An 18,955-nucleotide genomic window follows, 5' to 3' on the forward strand; every position below is an offset into this window, starting at 1 on the left:
CCCGAGCCCAGCATACCCCCCACACCCTTCCACAATTGAGGAAACTGGGAGGTCAAATGACTTGCCTTGGGCCACGACAGGGGAGGATGGAGGGGGAGGAATTTGGTGTATTTTTTCAATTCCAAATAATCTTCTTCTACTCCTCCCCTACCCATTGAGAAAGCAAGAAAAACAAAGTCCATTGCAAATCTGTATACTCATGCAAAACAAATTTCTGCATTAGTCACGTTTCCCAAAAAAAAGACAGGAAAAGAAAAAAAAGTGACTTCAACCTACTTGAGTTGGTTTTCTGTCTAGAAGTGGATAGCATCATGAAGTCCTTTGGAATTGTACTAGGTCTTTGTGCTGATCGGTTTCTAAGTCTTTCAAAGCTTATTATCTTTACAATACTGCCTTACTGTGTAGATTTTTTCTCCTGGTTCTGTTCACTTTGTCATCAGTTCACACAGGTCTTTCCAGGTTTCTCTGAAATCTTGGGGGGGGGGGTGAGGGGAAGTGGAGAATTGGAATCCAGGGCTTGTTTTCTTTCCACTTTCCAGAAGCATAACTTAGTGGAAAGCACTTGGAGGCCTGTTTTGCATCTTGCATCAAAGACTTAATATCTGTGGGGTGATGGTTAGTTACTTCACCTCAGTTTCTTCATCAATAAAATGGAGTTAATAATAATTACACTAGACGTCTAACAGGGTGTTTGTGATAAAAGTACTTTGCACCTGATAAAACACTTACCTAAATGGGAATTAGTTATTCAAGGCCTTTAAAATCTAAGGGGTAGTGATTATACACATTAGTGTAAAACAAAGTAGTATGTAAAGGGAGCAATTCAGACAAATGTAATAGCTGACAACATTGAGGACCCTGAGAAATTTTGCAGAGGGAGAAATCGCCTTCAGATGAGGAAATCTGGGAGGATTTCTTGGAGGAAGTAGCTCCTGAGATGGGACTTGAAGAGAGGATGGTTTCAACAAACTGAGATGAAATGGGAGTGCATTACAGGCATGGAGGACCAGCTCACCAGACTGTTCATATCTTGATGTGGCAAGAGAAGATGGAAAACAATTGTGTGTAAAGGGGAATAATAATTGCTCATATTTGAATATTGATTTAAGGTTTATAAAACAATTTTTTAAAATAACCGTGTGACTAAGATAGTGCAAAGAATATCCCTATCTTAGAGATGAGGAAACAAAATCACAGAGCTTGTTACACAGTAAAGTATTGGGAACAGGAGTCAAACTCATATCTCCTGACACTTAAAATCCAGTGTGTTCTTCCCACTATATATCGCTTAGTATAAAGCTGAAAGGAGAGGTTTGGGCCAAATTAATAAGGGCCTTAATTGCCAGTTAAACATAAGACACTTACTTTCCTCCCTCTCAGCCTTGGGAAATTCTAGTGTGTTGAAGATGAGGACCAGATTTATAAACCCAACTTCAGTGAATACCTGTATTCCCAGCCCTGTGCTGTGAAACATAGAATATCAAATACGCCTTAGACTCAAGGAGTTTACAACCTAGTTGGAGAAATGAACTAATGCCCAGTAAACAGTTAGAAAAGGGATTAGAGGGCAGGCAGCTAGGTGGTTCAGTGAATAGAGCACTGGCCCTGAAGTCAGGAGGACCTGAGTTCAAATCCAGCCTCAAATCAAACACTTGACACTTACTAGCTGTGTGACCCTGGGCAAGTCACTTAACCCCAATTGCCTAAAAAGAGAAAAAAATTAATTAAAAAAAAAAAGGATTAGAGTTAGATTGTTAAGACACAAACTATAATTAGCAATAGGAATTTATAGAAGTATGGAAGCAAAGAGAGTGGCTTGATCCCGACCTGAAGAGATTTAGTTAAATGGGAGAGAGAAAAGAGAGCAGTTTGAATAAACTGTTGGAACTGACAAATTGTGTCTAAAGTCACTTTCTAAAGTATTCTCAGTCAGATAGCATTTATTAAGTAAGCACCTTTGGGCTAGTCATTGTGCTAAGAGATGTGGATAAAAGGGAGGAGTTGGAGGAGGCAAAAAAGCTTTCACCTAGAAGATGATTAAAAAATCATCTGCATAAAGATGCAGTATAGACAAAACAGAAGCTATAATCTTCAAGTGTCAGAAAAAGGGATACAAGAAATCACCTGGACATCTGGTCCTGCAGTTTAGGGGCAACTGAAACTCTTAATATTAGTGATTATTTTAAAATGCCTACTCAGTGATTTCCACCCTCGAGGAACTGTGCCAGTTTATGAATAACCTTATATGGTATATGATGCTGTTAGTATTAATTCACACTTTCTCTGCTGTTAATTGGGTCCATTGCTCCCAAAGTAGCTTTGAGAACTAAGTAGCTATTATCCCTCCTCCAACATTATGCTCACATGGATCCCTCAGTTTCTCTTTTACCTAAACAATCCCATTTTTTTCCTCTCAGCATTAGTCATATTTTACTAGGCTAGAAGGTCCTTGAAAGCAGGGATGATGTCTTTTTCTTGTTTTTAAGAGCACAGTCCCACAGTCCTTGTTATAGTAGCTGTATAGTAGCTGTATTTGTTACGTGTATGAAAAAAATGAATGAATAAGGGAAGGGGGAGGTACTTTATATTTGTCACTCTTCTTATGTGCATTCTTACTGACACATCATTCACATTTTTCCCAAAATGTGATGTCAAGCCACACCTATGAATTCAAGAAGAGATACCAGAGGGAGCAGGAGGTTTCTATTGCAGAAGAGTAGTTCAAGGACTGGGGTTAGTTATTTTTTTTTTCTGGTTAATAAGCCTATGGAAAGGCTTCTCAAGTTGAAACAGCCAGCACCAGTTCAAGAAAATAGTCCAGGTTTTTATTCCAACTTTAATGTATTGTGGTTTGTACCTGAGGGAATGGGTTTTCAAGTAGCCAAATGACCCTTCCCCTTTTCCACTGCCTTTAAAGAAAGAGGGAAAAGCAAAAACATTGTTTCTCAAATTCATAAAATCTGTAGAATTCAACTGAAAATATAGAACTTAGCTTCCTTGGTTTGACATACCATTTGTAAAAGGGGAGGGTAGAACAGCAATTCCCTTTCAGTTCAAGAGTGTGCAACTTCCTCCCTGGATGAGGAAACTGCCCTGGTAAACTCTTTTCTTCTTGCCTCACAAGGAATTGGTTGTGAGTATTTGTTTCTCTTCAGCCAGAATCATAACTGAACTCAGTGAAGAGATGCCCTGGAAAGTCCTCTTTTTTGTAGCTGGTAAGTTTCTTTATCTGATGACACCTTGGGCATCAGGAATCACTTTCTAATTTGTTGAACATAATATCTGGAAACCTTTGATAGCACTTGCTAGACTTGAGGAAAAGGAGGCTTGTTTGTACAGATTTCTCAGGGTGTGTGTTGTACCAGTTTCAGTACCTTACCCCAGGAATACATGCTTTGTACTGTAGATAGTGGTGTGTCCAGGCCTTTGTCTTTGTCTTTGAAAGGATAAGTGTAACTCCCTGACCCCTGAGCCCCTGAATGTACCCTGGAAGGAAATGTGTGGTGGGTGGAGGCTCCAGGGCACTCTATGATATGTTGACCTTCAAGGGAAGAACTCTTATCCCTTCCAGGGCAGACTTGCCTTGCTGGTCATCAGGTCATAGATTTAGAGATAAAAAGGAGGTTAGAAGCCATTTTACAGATAAGGAGACTGAGGTCCAGAGGTCTGGTGACTTGCCCTAGAGCAAATAGACGAGATGATAATTGAACCCAAGTCCAGCAGACCTCAGCATTGCTATGTAGCCCCCCCATGAATTCTCTCCACACTCAAAACCCTTTCCTTGTGTACTTCGTTTTTCAGGCTCTTTGGCAATACCGGCTCCCTCTATTTCCCAGACCCCTCCATACCCTAGCAATCCAGGGGATCCCATCCACTTTCAATGTGTGGCCCCCCGAGGCTTCCAGGAGGCTGAGTTTTCACTGTTCCATGGAGATGGGGTGGTCCAGACACTGCAAGCTCAAGAGGCCCAGCAGGGAGTGGTTTTCACAGTGACCAACATGAGCGAAGGCATTACAGTGCAGTACCGATGTCAGTACAGTGTGATGGGTGAGATTGTCAAGCAGTTCTCAGATTTGAGCAAGCCAGTGAATGTGACCTTTCCAGGTAAGGGCCTGCTCATTTTTTGGTACTTTCTATCATGTTGGACAGGTACAGCCCCTTCCACCTGCTCACTCTTCCAGCTCTTCATGGGCTAGTCCTGCTTCACCTGTCCTACTACACCATCTATTGTTTCGCTCTTTACCTCCTGGAGAATTTACATGGTGGTCTTCCAAGGTGAGAAGGCGATATGTTAGAGCTCACAACTTAACATGCAACAGTAGCTAGCTACAAAACTGTCAGAAAGTATCCCGTATCCTTCTCTGAACATATAGTGAAGCTGGGGAGAAAAGCTATGGAAGAAGTCAGCTCCATGTCCCGGGAAAATTGCTCTCATTCTGATTTTTCTTTTCCAGTTTACGTGCTGCCAACCACAACCCTACCAACTTCTCCAAGTAAAGTGGATCCACTGGGAAAGAAAGGCAAGGAGAGAGGGAGGGAGGGAAGGACTGAATGGCTCTGTCTGCTGCCCTTCTTGAGTTCCCAGGACTAATTTCTCAGAGGCAGACAAGTCTGTTCTTGGAGTGTCTTTGGTGTCACAGGGGCCCCAACATAAAAGTGAGTTCAAGAAATGTTGCTGCTGTCTAGAAACAGTGACTTCCACTAAGTAGAGAACACTGAGTTAAATCCTTTGTAGGATTTCCAGAAAATCAGACTCTGATATACCCTTGGTCAATTGCTCACCTCTGCAGCCTTGGAGAAGCAAGGTCCTCTTGTCCCTTGCAGTATGGTAGAATGGGAGCCTCAGCTAGTCCTCTGGTGCTCCCAGCCCAACAAGCCTACCCTTTGTGGTGAAGCAAAGCCTTGAGCACCTCCTTCCCTTTCCTTTCTATTGCTTCTCTCTTCCTCACCTGTCCAATCTCACTGTTCCTATTTTCTAGTTCCCTCTTGGATCTTACCACTCTCCCTGGGTCTGGCTGGAGCATTCATCCTCATTATGATACTGGTTGTGACCATTCTAGTGATTAGACGAGGTAAATGGATTTCTTATCTTTCCCAGGGGAAAAATGACCTTATTCTTAAGGAGGCCAGTGTTCCCAAGTGCTTTAAGCTATTCAGGGGGAGGGGGCAATTCCATCCCACGCAGGACCCTCCCAAAGCCTCAGTTTCCTAGAAACTATTGTTTCTTGTGAAGATCACAGGTCTGCTTAGATTATATAAAATCTCTGCCTGACTCTGTTTCCCTCAGTGAAACCAGAAAGTCAGATTAGGCACTGGAAGTGCCAGGTTTGAGTCTAGGGTTGCCAAAACTATAGAGAATTACTCTTTGCAACACAAACGTATTGGTGGATCAATCTAATACTGTTTTGATGTTTGTTGTTTTTGTTTTTGCCAGTTAAAATCACAAACCTTCAAAAAAAAAGGTGAGGTGGGTCCAGGAGAACTTCAGGGGGCATGTGGTGGAGGAAACATCAGTCTCCATACCTTTTGTCCTGGGATGATCTGGGAAGAATCAGAGTATTTTGAGAAAATAACTGGTTCAGGGAATGTGGATGATGAAAGTAGGAGTGGCTTCCTTCGGAGTCCGTGATGTCTCCCACTTTATTCCTACACTAAGACAGCCCACTTTGGGGTGGAAGGTGCCTGTGTAGTGGAGGCAATCCTTGGTTATATTGCTTAGATTCAAAGTGAGAAGTGAGTTCTAAGAGTTTCTGGGGAGCCTAAGATTTAAGCCTTTCTCTGGGTCTCTCATTGTTTTCCTATTTGAGAAATAAAGTCTTTCTTAGTATTGGGCTGTAAGGCATTTTCCTTTCAATTCAGTTCAACAAACATTTAAGCACCAATTATGTATATAACAGGGTATACCACATGCTGAAGGATATAGAAAGATGAATAAGATGCAGTTCCTACCCTTATGCATTATACTTTTTAATAGCTTCAAACTGCACCAAGATTTTTGGGACACCCTGTAGCACGAATAATGATGATGCAAAATGGGACAAGAAGAGTGCATAAGAGAGGCCCAAAGTACTTTTTAAGAGGAATAGTTTTTATTCTTTCCTTTTTTCATTTGCAGAGAGCAAGAATCCTGTTGGACCAAGATAAACTATACTACTTCAGGTGTGTGTCCCTAGCTCCACATTGAGTAGTGAAGACACCATAGGCTGTCTCTTCCTGTACCATTTGTCTTAGACAGTCAGTCTCTTCTGAGGTCAGAGGGGTCTAGTGACCCTTCAGTTAGCCCACTTCTGGAACTGCTCATTAGGAGCACTGGAGTTCTGGTTCTCAGGAATGTGCTGACTGCTGGGCATTATCTCACCCTCACTTTTCAGGTCTGAAGTCTCTGTTTATAGCCAACTTCACTGCAGTGCCTTCAGTCAATGATGTTCTTACAAGGAGAGATGCTAAAGGCAAAGGAACTACCCTCAGTCATCTAGGATTGTCTTCTTTTCTCCTCTCTTCCCCTGTACTCTTGGTCCTAGCTCTCCCTAAGAATAAAGGGGATAGAAGGGAGCTGTCCAGCTGCTCATACTGACTTTGTCATGGGAAGAAAACGTCAAGTTTTTTACTTGATATATTTATTAAATACCTGCTGTATGCAGAGCACTGTTAGGTGCTGGGGAGATACAAAGTTTAGACCAAACAGCTTGCTCTTTCATGGAGCTCTTTGGAGGGTCCAACATGACAGGATCAATGCGTTAGAGATGTATAAAACAAAACATTACATGAGGTCATATGGGAAAGGGTTGCTAATGATAAAGGGAGGTTATGGAAGACTTGACCATGAAGATGTAAGGAGACAAATTGATATTTAGGTTCTTGTACTTGAGAAAGTTCTTTTCCTAGGTTTCCCTTTTTCCTCTGGAGGAGAGTTTGCCCTTTCCTGTTGTGCTCATCCTAGTCTATGGGGATGGGGGGGGTGAGAATTTTTTTAAAAATAATGATATAGGCCTGTCTTTTGTTCTTCTCCCATTACAGATATGTCTTTTGATAATTCCCTGTTCTCCATTTCAATGGTGAGTGATTCATTTCTTAAGATACAACTTATAGCTGCCTACCACATTCTTGGGCCAGCCAGGTGGTTCACTGGATGGAGTGCCAAGCTTGGAGTCAGGAAGATTCATCTTCCTGAGTTTAAATCTGGTCTCAGACACTTACTAGCTGTGTGGCCATGGGCAAGTCACTTGACCCTGTTTGCCTTAGTTTTCTCATCCATAAAATGAGCTGGAGAAGGAATGGCAAACCACTCCAGTATCTTTGCCAAGAAAACCCCAAATGGGGTCACAAAGAGTCAGATATGACTCAACAAGCAACAAACAACCAGATTCTAGGGAATGAATGTATCTGGAAGTATATTGGTATTGTCCTTTGCTTTGTAAATTAGGCATTCTGGGTTATAAGCAGCAAAATCTTTATTTTTCTAGTGTCCAGGAGGAAAAAAAGTCTGAGAACCAAAGAATAGAAATAAATCTACCAAAAGGACTTGAGTGCTAGCAATGTGGAAGAGAGTCATATTTTTCCTTAGTTTTGATAGCTTTCCATGTCAAAAGCAATCAGTAGTCATTCCAGTTGGGATCTCTGTCCTAACCTCTTTGATCTAACCATAAGAAATGATAGCAGTCTTTTTGGATGATATATAACCACTCTCTTATCTAGGTCTCAAACAAAGGAATGAGACATTTTTTAGTGAGGCAGCTGTCATAGAAATAGGGTCACACATAACTCTTACCATCTCTGGGACCTTAAAAAGAGCCTACCTTGAGCAGTGTTTTGGCAGGACTGAAGGCAACGATTCAAGCAGTCACTGTTGATCCAAGACAAGTACCCAGAGTCATGAAGCCTGATTACATCTGGGTTTGGGCCTTAAGATGATCTTAAACTGGTTGGGATAAAGTGCTGGATCCCTTCTTGCACTTGGCTTGGTATTTGAAAGCCCCTTTTCCCTCATCTCCCTTTCACCTCTGCAAAAGCGACCAGTCCTGAGATGCTGAGAAGTTCCCACATGTTCTTGGGCCCAACCACAGATGTTTTATTTGAACAGCTCCCAGGAGATCCATTCTCTGGTGGCTTCTGAAAGGCATTATTGCCTGGCTTCCATGGCACGATCTGTTCCCAACCAGCATTATGATTGCATAATGAAAGTGATGACAAAAGACATGGGCCAACCAAATAAAATGGAGAATTTAGAAGACAGGCAATTAATTGGTTCAATGAAAACCTATCTTACTTATCTGTTACTAATAAAATAGATGGAAACCTTATTTCAAGTCATTTGCCCCTTTAAAATATGGTTAAAATCAGCTCATAGGATCAAAAATTATCAAGGGAAATCTTCATTAATTCAACATGCATTCATTAAGCACCTATTTTATGCAAAGATATGCGATTTGGACTAAGAAAAAATACAAAGACAAGCCTGGGTCTCTGCCCTCAAGGGAGTTATTTTATGATATAATGGGGGAAATCAGTCATGTAGGGGGTTGACAATAATACAAAATGAATGAGGTCAATGAATAAGAGAAGTAGAAGCAAAGTGATAAGAGAATTCACTGGAGAAAAGGATCACTCGGGTCGGGTTTGGGGAGGGTCAAGAAAAATCGGATAGAAGAGCTAGCATTGGAGCTGGGTCATTAAGGAGGAGTATCATTTCAGCTGGGTAAGATTGTTGGGATTGTGAAATGGGAAACGGCATTAGCTGAGGCATAGAAACAAGACAATGTGAGATGCATGTGGTTCTGATGAGTACCAGTTTGGTGAAATGGAAGAGAGGAAGGTGAGATGAAGCTGCAAAAGGAGGCTGGAGCCAGATTGTTTAGGGTCCTGAATGCAAGGCCAAGGAAGCAATGGGAAGCCCCCAAAGATCTGGGAGCACTAAAGCAATAGGATCACATACATTAGCAAGATTTCTCTGGGAATTTGTTAAGATTAATAATAAGAATAATAGCTAACATGTATATGGTGCCTGCAGTGTGCCAGGTACTGTGCTAAATACTTTTACAAACATTATCTCATTTGATCATTACAACAACCCTAAAAGGTAGGTACTGTTATAGGCCCCATTTTACAGACAAGGGAACCGAGGCAAACAGAGGTTAAGTGACTTGCCCAAGGACACACAGTTAGGAAGGATCTGAGGCGGGATTTGAAATCAGTTCTTGAATCCAGGTCAGATATTCTATCTCCTGTGCCACCTACATGTCCAAAGGGGACTGGTTAGGTGCATATTGCAGTAGTCCAGCCAAGAAATAATGGAGGTAGAGATCAGATTGGTGAGCCATGGGAGTGAACATGAAAGATCAGAAGTAAAGAATACTTTTTTGTACTTAATAGTATTTTATTTTTCCCAATTACATGTAAAGATAGTTTTTGACATTCGTTTTTGTAAGATTTTGAATTCCATTTTTTTCTCCTTCCCTCCCTTCACCCTCTCTAAGACAGCAAGCAATCTCATATATGTTATGCATGTACAGTCATGTTAAACATATTTCCACATGTCATGTTGTGAAAGAAGAATCAGAACAAAAGGGAGAAACCATGAGAAAGAAAAAACAAGTGAAAATAGTATGCTTCGATCTGCATGAAGACCCCACAGTTCTTTCTCTGGATGTGGATAGCATTTTCCATCATGAGTCTTTTGGATTTGTCTTGGATCCTTGTATTGCTGAGAAGAGCTAACTAAGTCTGTCATAGTTGATCATCGCACAATGTTGCTGTTACTGTGTACAGTGTTCTCCTGGTTCTGCTCACTTCACTGGGCATCAGTTCATATTAGTCTTTCCAAATTTTTCTGAAATCCTCCTGCTCAGAGACACAGAATAAACAAAATTTCATGATTTCCTGAATGTGGGGGAGTAAGGGAGGTAAAAGAGTCAAGTATCAAGCAAGAATTACTGGGAGAATGGTATTTCCCTTAGCATAAATGGAGAAGAAAGGAGGAAAAACAAACTTCAGAGGAGAGAGAATTAACTTCCTTTTGAACATACTGCCTTTGAAGTGCAATTAGGAAATCTAGGTGAAAGGGGCCTGATAGTGGTTTGAAATGTGAGTCTGAAGTTCAGGGAAAAAAGGCTGCAGATGGAAAATATATCTAGGCAGATATTTTGTGAACCTGCCTTCGGGAAACTAGACTACTATCTTCATGAAATTTAATAGGTTGTAATTGGTTGAAATTTAGGGCTGCAATTGAAATTTTTGTTAGGTTGCATTTTTTTTTTTTACTCTTTAGCAAGTAGAACTCCTTCCCCAAACACAGATTATTTTGGGCAAGACAAATCTAGGACCCTTCCCAGTGGGCATTTTTGATTCTTGTCAGTGAATGCTATATCACAGAAGAGAAACCAAGATGGTGGTGGTCATGACTGCTTCAATATGGTTCCAAATAACCTCCTCAGATGAAGCTTGGCAGGAAAAGAATAGGGTGGTTCTGGTGATGAAGAGGGTTTTCAGGAGGAAGAAAAAGACAGACAAGTAGAATCCATACCATAGGACACACGAGAGAGCTGGGCTCTGAAAGGCAAGAGCCTCGAGTCTGGATCCCACCAGAGACATATTAGATGTATTATTACCTGATGTGGCTGGGCCACAGCCTCCCAGAGCCTGTTTCCTCATTGGTAAAATGGAGATACTGACACTTGTTCTCCCTTACAGGGCTGTTGTGAGGAGTGTACTATATCTGCATATTATTGTGATTCTTGAAAAAACAGAATATTTAGCCTAGAGATGAGAAGATTTAGGAAGGAGAGGATTGTTGCCTTCAAGGACTTAAAGGACTGTTATGGGAAAGAGGGATTAGGCTTGTTCTATTTGGCCCTTGTGGAACAGACCTGGGAGCACTGCATAGAAATTTCAGAGATTTTTGGCCGTTGTAAGGAAACACTAGCTAACAATTAGAACTACTCCTCCCCCCCAAAAAAAAGTTAGATAGGCTGCCCCAGGAGGTCATGATTCCCCATCACTTCAAGTAGATACTGGATGAACACTTGTCAGGAATGTTATAAAGGGGATTCCTGTTGCTGCAGAATGGACTAGATGACTTCTAAGGTCCCTTACAACTCTGGGAAGCACACCTAGTGATGACAAAAGTACATGAGAAAAGCCCAGATGGAGAAAGGTTCACAAGATACCAATCTGCAATGGCTTTTATTTTTATTTATTTATTTTTGGTGAGGCAGTTGGGGTTAAGTGACTTGCCCAGGGTCAAACAGCTAGTAAGTGTGAAGTGTCTGAGGCAAGATTTGAACTCGGGTCCTCCTGACTCCAAGGTCTGAGCCTTATCCACTGCACCATCTAGCTACCCTCTTGCAATGGCTTTTAGAGATCATTTAGTCCAGGCTACTCATTTTCCAGATAAAGAAGCTAAGTGCATAGGTATGTTAAGTCACTTGCACATAATCACATAGTGGCAGGGATTTAATAATAATGTTTAGCATGTGTTTAGCACTTAAAAAGTTTGCAAAGTGCCTTACAAATAGTATTTTACCCTCACAGCAACCCTGGGAGGTAGGTGTTATCATTATCCCCATTTTACAGATGAGGAAACTAATGCTGAGAGAAGTTAAGTGACTTACTCAGGGTCACACACTTACTAAGTGTCTGAGACAAGATTCTCACTTAGATCTTCCTGGTTCCAAGTCTACCATTCTATCCATTGTGCCACCTAGCTGCTAATTTGAATCTACATCTCCCGAATCTAAATCTTGTGATCTTTCTACTACATGGTACTGGAAAAGAAGGGGAAACAGGCATTATTTGGGCAGAGTATCATAAAGTGTGGGATAAAATAAGAGGTTTGGAGCTGAGGACTAGTGGAAGAATGAGGTAAAATAGTATTTAGTATGGATGGAGGAGAAAAAGTAGGGGAATACCCACAATTCTGTATCCTAGAAGTCACTTGATTATTTATTTTCTTTTATTGAAAAAGAAAATGACCCCAGAAGATGTGGATACTCATGGCGCATTCACCAGCTCAACTCTGGCTCCAGAACCCTTTGTGCCCAGAAAGAGACCCACATCTACTTCTTCTGCTCCTGAACTACCTGAATTCAGCACCTTCAGGTCCTTTGATTGAACCTATCCCCTGCTGTGAGACTAAGAGGTTGCATTTTTCCTTTTGCATTCTTCCCCTGATTTATCAGTTTCCAGGCTGGGTTCGGAAGAAGTCTGGGAGGCCTGGCTCCTGTATGTCTCCCTTACCACCCCTTCATCTTTCATCCAGGGGGAGTACAACTACAACCTCGCAAGAGATAATCTCATGTCCTGATTTTCATTGTTCCAACTGAAATGCTTTTTCTATGGCTCAGTAGTTAGCAATAGCCTGTTATGTGTCTCAGGTTCATAGATGATAGATTTATGCCTAGAAAGAGCCTTCAGATGTCATCTAGTTGAACCCCTGCACTTAATTTTTCATATAAGGAAACTGAGCCCCAAAGAGGTTAAGTGACTTGTCCAGGGCCACATAAATTAAGCTTCAGTCACTGTCAGATGTCATTTGTATTAGGGCCCCAACAAAAGTCTGTATCTGTTGAACAGAAAATACACAGAAGCCTGGATCTTGGGGACAGCTGTCTTTCATTCATGGAAGCAGAGATCATTCTAGGTGAAGCTCTTTCTCTAGGGGGATAGCATCAGCCATTAATTCTTCTGCCCCTATTCAAGTGGCCCGTTCTGAGCAGAGTAACATTAATGGTTGTTGCAAGAGCACAGACAAGACACTGAACCAAAAGTTCCTATCTAGATTTACAGCATCTCCTGTCCCCACTAAAAAAAATGTTTTGGAATTACTTCAGCCACCACCAATGCTTTCCTGCCTTCTGGTGACTTATTTGCAGCCAGCCCTAGTTGGTGACAGGTACCTGCTAGACTGTATTCTAAGAGTGATCGGTCCTAGAGCCCTAAGTTTCTGTTCTATGTGTGTCATTCGTTTTCTTTGAAAACTATAGAATTGAAGCGGCAAGATTGTCTAAGTTATTAATTACCACCAACATTGAGACATTTGTAAGGAACAAAGTGTGGAGTCTTATTAAAGCTAGCTGGATTTCTGTTATTAACCCTTTGGGCTTGTTATTCTACCACAAAACATTCTAGGTGATTGAGTTTGAAGTGAATGCTTGGGATACACGAGGCAGACAGGATATCTCCTCTAATCCCATCCCTACCTAGGAAAATGGAGCCAGCTGGGATGGGGAGGTTGTTTTCTGCATCAGAAGCAAAAAGAACCTCCTTCTGCAGAGGTCTGGATTCACTCTCTCCAATTTTCTTACCCCTGTGCTTGGCAGGAGGGAGTCTTTCACCTCAGCTAGAATTGGAAAAGAGGATTGAGGGTAGGCAGGGCAGGTAGTGATGATAAAATAGGTGACTCCTCTTCGTTCAGGGGTCAGTTTTTATTCTTATTAATTATTGTTATTATATGGCCTAGTAACTCAGGCCAGTGGGTTCAGGACTGGTGGATTGGGAGGGCATGGAGCAAAGCTGTCTCCTTGGTTTGGGCGTTGCACAGGTGGGCGGGCACAGCTGGCGGTGGGCGTCCACAGGGACTGAAGGATAAAGCTTAAGGCCAGGGAGTAAGATCTGGGGCTAAGCCGTGGCCGCGGCCAGGGGAGGCACGTGGAGGGCACCGGTCGCAAGGCTCTGGAGCTGGCAGGCAGGGGCACTGTCATTCCCACCCCCGGGGGAGTCAGTTGGTGGCGGATGCTGAGCTTGTGCAGTTGCTCACTCGCCCTCAAGCAGCGCCACTTCACAACGCACGCACCCGCCAGGCCGTCGGGGAGAAGGCCGGGGCAGAAGCAGGTGTGGAGCAGCGCGGCCCGGCCCTGCCTGGCTGGGCCAGGGACGTGGGGAGCTCTCACGCCCCGGGCCTCGGCCAGGGGGCGTGTCCAGCCCGGACCCCGGTGCCCCTCGCCTCCCGTAGGGGGCGCTGTGCGGCGGGGCTCGGGCCGCGGCAGCGCCTGCGAGGCCTCTAGGAGCCGCCAGGGGGCGCTGCACACCGGCCTCGGCTTCTGTGCTGGCTGCAGCCTGGGCCCGGGAGGCGGCGGCGGCGCCGGCGGCGGCGGCGGCGGCGACTGGAGCCGGATCTAAGATGGCAGCGGCGGCGGCGGCGGCGGCGGCGCCGGCGGCGGCGGCTGGGGGCTCGGGGCCGGCGGGCGGCGTGGCGGCCGCGGGGCCTGGCGTGGCCGTGTCCGTGTTCCCCGGCGCTCGGCTCCTCACCATCGGGGACGCGAACGGCGAGATCCAGAGACACGCGGAGCAGCAGGCTCTGCGCCTCGAGGTCCGCACCGGGCAGGACGCCGCCTGCATCGCCCTCTACAGCCGTGAGTGCAGCCGGCCCGGGGCCGGGGAGGGGGCCTGGCCGGGCGGGGCAGAGGGAGGGAGGCCTGAGGGGACGCGGCGGACCCGGGCGGCGTGGGGGGGGGGGAGGGGAGGCCTGAGGGGCCCGGGAGGGGGCTCGAAGGGCACCCCATTGTGGAGCCGTTTCGTTCTTTCCCCTTCCCCCGGCGGGGGCGGCCTGGAGGCCTCCTCGGAGGGGGAACCCAGCTCCTCTCCCAGCCTCGTGGTGGGAAGTTGGGCCCCTTTGTAGCTGCTGGCCCCTGCTCCTGGCCCTGCCCTCTGGGGCCCCCCAGCCCTGGGCCGTCCCTCCTTCGACTGGTCGCGGTTCAGTCCCGATGCCCCCTGAGCCTTCACCTTTCTAGCCTAAGCATGCCCCGATCCTTCAGCAGAGCCTACTGACGTGGACCCAAGGCCCTTCAGCCCACTGTGCCTGGCACAGAGTAGGCACTTAATAAATGCTGGTTGACGGCCTGACTGGCTGCCCTCCTCTGGACACACTCCAGGTTACCAGTGGCCTTTCCTACTCCAGATGTGCTCTGACCATGTCTGACCTTCTTAGAAGCCTGTCTTAATTCAACCCGCAAAGTGCCTTAGCTTTTTTGACCGCTGCATCACACTGTTGATTCATATGGAGCTTGAAGCCCACTGAAACCTCCTGATCTTTTTTAGAAAAACTGTCTAAACATGCTGCCCTTATTTTCTACTTGTGGAGTCAAGTTTCTGGACCCAACTGTCCATCTTCCCTTGCTAAATTTCATCATATTAGATTCTGCTCGGTGTTCTAGCGTGTCAAGGTCTCTGCATCCTGACTGCCACCCAGTTAACAACTATTCCTCCCAGAGTTGTATCATCTGCAGATATGGTGAGAAGAGTGAGTAAAGAAAGGCCAGGCAGTTTGGGGGTAATGGTGCAACAGCAGAGAGCATGTGAAAGACCTTAGTAGGGGGAAAGTTTGGGAAGAGAGTTAGGGGAGTTGGTAGGGTGGGAGAGTAGAAGACTGGACTTTGGGAAGTGAATGAGATGGAAGGGAGTGAGGAAAGACAGGAGCAGGTTGGGGAGGAGAGTAGCGGAAAGGGAAGAGGGAAGTGAATGTGAGATTTGAGAGAAGGAGGAGGAAGAAAGAGAAGCTGAGTGGAATGAGAGGCTAAGCGAAAGGAAGAGGCATGGGAAATATGGGAGAGGGTTGGCTGAGGGAAGAGTAACGAAGGAGGTGTAGTAGGGAAGTGTGAGAAAATAAGGAGCAGATAATTGATTGAGGGTAAGAGCTTGGGGGGCGAGGTTGGGCAGGAGCAGTGGAGAGGGGTAGAGTTTAAGGGCCCAGTGGATGGTGTGAAGGAAGGCTTGGTTTGGGAGTACGAAAGAAGGGGTTCTGGTGGGAAAAGGAATGCTAGGGACTGATGAGAACAAGTCAGATCTTTGAAGAGAAAGGATTGGAGCTTATTGGGAATAGGGTGAGTCAGGGAATCAAGTAAAGGCCAGGTTTAATGGCAAGATTGAGCTTTATGGTTAGGTGTTAGGATGGGGGTGGTAAGTGAGGTTTCTGGAGAAATGGTGTCATGAAATGCAATGTGGCATCTGGGCTGTTAAGAATTGTGATCAAGAGGCAAGTATTACTGAAGAAATGGATTTTTAGAAGAATGAAGGACTTTGGTCAGGCTACAGTGGAGATTGAAGTTTTAGAACTTAGTAAATATATTCATTTAGATAGGGAGGGCTGCTGTTTAGAAAGGAGACCTTGTGAAAAGAAGAGGCTTTGGGGGAAACTAAGATGTGTGGAGGAAAGTATAGTGATGAGATCATTGTGAAAACCTTGGAAGATTTTTTATAAAACGAAACTCCATAATGTATTCTTTTTTTTTTGGAGGGGGGAGCTAGTTTGGAAAGGTGGTCTTTTCATTTACAGGATGCATTTGGTTTAATTGCATTTCCACTTATTTGTATTTGTACATAGAGTATTAAGTGTCCCCAGGAAAACTAGTTTCAGAATCCTTCAGTTTAATGAAAATCTCACGTTATATTCAAAGCTCCCAGGTCTCTTTTTAGATGCTTCACTTTTAAGTTTTTATTCTGATCTGCCTTCTGTGGATACTCAAGTTTTTGTTGCGTTTCTCTTTCATTCCACATTGTACTTTTTTCACCACTTATATTGTGACCTTCTAAGTGAATAGTTTAAAGCCTGCTCTCCTATTGTGGGCTGGGTAACTCAAAACATTTAATCACTTTGTCATAGCTAGATTTTTAGAAGTTAAAATGCAAGAGCTACTTTTCTCTTCCAAATTTCCCTCCTCTACTAAAAGCATCCAGTTAACTGCCTCCACTGTATAATTTAAAATTCAGTTATGCTGGGGGCAGAGGGAGGATGTCAGGAGAAAGGGACGACTTTTAACCAAGCCATTGTAGAGTAGGGATTTGAAGTAGTAAGCTCAGAAGGTTGTAAGGAGGACCCTTTAAGCTCTGTGAACTGTCATACTCAACTAGTAAGCTCTTTGAGATTTGGGGCCTTGTCTTGGACTTCTCTTGTAGCTTCCAGAGAGCTGGACCCATACATAGTATACATACATCAGTAAATATTCATTCAAGAGTCTTGTTCCAGTCAAAGCGTATACCGAGGTGAAAGAGAGTGGCCTAAGGTCAAGGAACAGTCAGGAGTCCGTCCAGTATACCTCAAGATAGGAGTGCATGAAGGGGAAAAAATCCTTGAATTCCAGGCATAGGAGGCCAAGGCAGCAAACCTGCCTAAGCAGAATCCCTTCCCTCTGCTCCCACTGCCCATTCCTTCATTCTCTTTCACCTTATCTGTTCCCCTCTCAAGTCACCCTCCTGCTTCCCCTCTTCCCTTCCACTGTGTCCTCTGGAACTTCTGTTCTGCTTCCAGTAATTTTCCCTTCATCTTAGACATCCTCCTGGTTTCCTTCTGTATTCTTGACTGTCCTCTCCAGTACTGGAAGCACTTATGTTCCCCATTCCAGTGGGCCTGGAGGAGGAATAGGCGTACTCCTTGATTCTCACTGCCACACTCTTTTGTCATCACTCATCAGCATTTCTTCACTTCATTTACCTGGCTATCACTACCCTGGTCTAGTTGGTCTTATCTACTCCCCCGCCCCACCCAGCTTATCATCCCACTGTCTTCTCCTACTATGGATTTAAATACTTATTGATCCCCCTTCAAACATCCTGGCCGCCTAGTTAGGCAGCTTCCTCTGTGGCCTTCAGGGGTGGGGAACCTGAGGCCTCTATGCCACAAGTGGCCCTCTAAGTCCTCAAATGCAGCCCTTTGATTGAATCCAAACTTCACAAAACAAATCCCCTTACTAAAAGGAGTCCAAGGACCTAGAAGGCCATATGTGGTCTTGAGGCCTTGGTTCCCCACCCGTGAATGATCTTAGCTCTTAAGACTATTAAGGATGGTCCTGGTCTTGATTTCACTCTCACCCTAAATGTTCTATTCCACCCTCATTGTCACATGTCAGTCATCTTTCCCTTTGAAAATTTGACCAGTTTTGAGAAGTTAATTAGTTCAGCAGTACACTGTACTCTTGAATCTCATACCCCCTTGTCCTATTTCCACTCATCTTGAAGAACCCTGATTTATCTTACCTTCTTCACTTCTAAGACACTGCTGAATGTCCCTAGAGGAATTCATATCATTGTGCTAATTGGGCCCGGACTAATGGCTGGCAATCCTTTTATTCTTTCCTAGTTGACTTTCTGCCATTCTCCCCATAGCAGCTGTTCCAGACCTTCTCTTCTTTCTTTAAGCCTTCTGTACCACTTCTTCACCCTTCCTTTCAACAGAGCATCTACTTCATCCAGAAAAGAGAGTTGTAGTAAGCTTCATCTTCTCTGTTCCATGTCTCCAAAGTCCTTCATGTCATCCCCCATTCTCTCTTCCTTTGCTCCAGAGACTAACAAAGCGGTGGCCATATTCACCAAGGCAGACCCTCTGTATGTGTCCTGATCTCTTCACCTCCTTTGTCTTCTAGGAGTTTGTCCATCTGATCATCCCCTTTTCTAATATTCAGGCTGTCCCTCTCTACTGGCCCCTTCCTGGCTGCCTACAAACAGCTCTTACTCTCCTCCATTCTTAAAAACGCTTCATTTGACCCAAGTATTTCCTCAAGCTAGAATCCCATTTCCTCACTTTCACAGCCAGATTCCTAGAAAAAGCTCTTATTATCTCCACTCTGTCTCCTCCTCTCACTTTTCAGCTCTTTGCAACATGGATTCAGACCCAACTACTCAGCTGAAGGTATCTTCTCTAAGCAATCTCTTAATTGCTAAATCTAACGGCCTTTTCTCAGTCCTCATCCTTCTTGACTTCTCTGCTGTGTTTGACATTCTTTACCACCCTTTCCTCCTGGATACCCTCTTCTTAGGTTTTCATAATGCTGTTCTCTCCTGGATCTCCTACCTGTCTGACTATTCCTTGTAAGTCTTCTTTGCAATATTATCCTCCATGACCTATCTCCCCCTCACCCTACTGCCTGGATTGTAAGTGTGCCCCAAGGCCCTGTCCTGGGCCCTTTTCTCTTTATTCTCTGTACCTCTTTCTTCATGATCTTATCAGCTCCCATAAGATCAGTTATCTCTG

At 44.4% G+C, this 18,955-nt stretch overlaps 2 protein-coding genes across 3 annotated transcripts in view; both read left to right on the plus strand.

Annotated features, from left to right (window-relative positions):
- The first annotated feature begins 124 nt into the window (after positions 1-124).
- On the plus strand, positions 125-13,085 carry CUNH19orf38 (chromosome unknown C19orf38 homolog). The gene is made up of 9 exons (XM_020995023.2): positions 125-1,061; positions 3,156-3,215; positions 3,802-4,104; positions 4,455-4,520; positions 4,980-5,072; positions 5,435-5,462; positions 6,116-6,159; positions 7,018-7,055; positions 11,960-13,085. The coding sequence occupies exons 1-9, from the start codon at positions 980-982 to the stop codon at positions 12,104-12,106; spliced, it is 861 nt and encodes a 286-aa protein (XP_020850682.1). The 5' UTR covers positions 125-979; the 3' UTR covers positions 12,107-13,085.
- A 1,013-nt stretch (positions 13,086-14,098) lies between these two features.
- Positions 14,099-18,955, plus strand: part of CARM1 (coactivator associated arginine methyltransferase 1) — a 50,816-nt gene continuing 45,959 nt past the window's right edge. For both annotated transcript variants that reach the window (XM_078153910.1, XM_078153911.1), the window contains exon 1: positions 14,099-14,345. In XM_078153910.1, coding sequence (XP_078010036.1) covers positions 14,114-14,345 — 232 coding nt within the window. In that variant the 5' untranslated portion in view covers positions 14,099-14,113. The remainder of the gene's footprint in view (positions 14,346-18,955) is intronic.

Source organism: Phascolarctos cinereus, unplaced genomic scaffold (assembly GCF_003287225.1).
Source record: "Phascolarctos cinereus isolate Bilbo 61053 unplaced genomic scaffold, phaCin_HiC Scaffold_4;HRSCAF=312, whole genome shotgun sequence".
NCBI lineage: Eukaryota > Metazoa > Chordata > Mammalia > Diprotodontia > Phascolarctidae > Phascolarctos > Phascolarctos cinereus.

Coding starts and splice junctions, on each gene's coding strand:
- CUNH19orf38 (XM_020995023.2), top strand. CDS start 980: ATGGGAGTGCATTACAGGCATGGAGGACCAGCTCACCAGACTGTTCAT. Junction 5,463..6,115: donor ACAAACCTTCAAAAAAAAAG/GTGAGGTGGGTC, acceptor TTTCATTTGCAG/AGAGCAAGAATCCTGTTGGA. Junction 7,056..11,959: donor CCCTGTTCTCCATTTCAATG/GTGAGTGATTCA, acceptor TTATTGAAAAAG/AAAATGACCCCAGAAGATGT.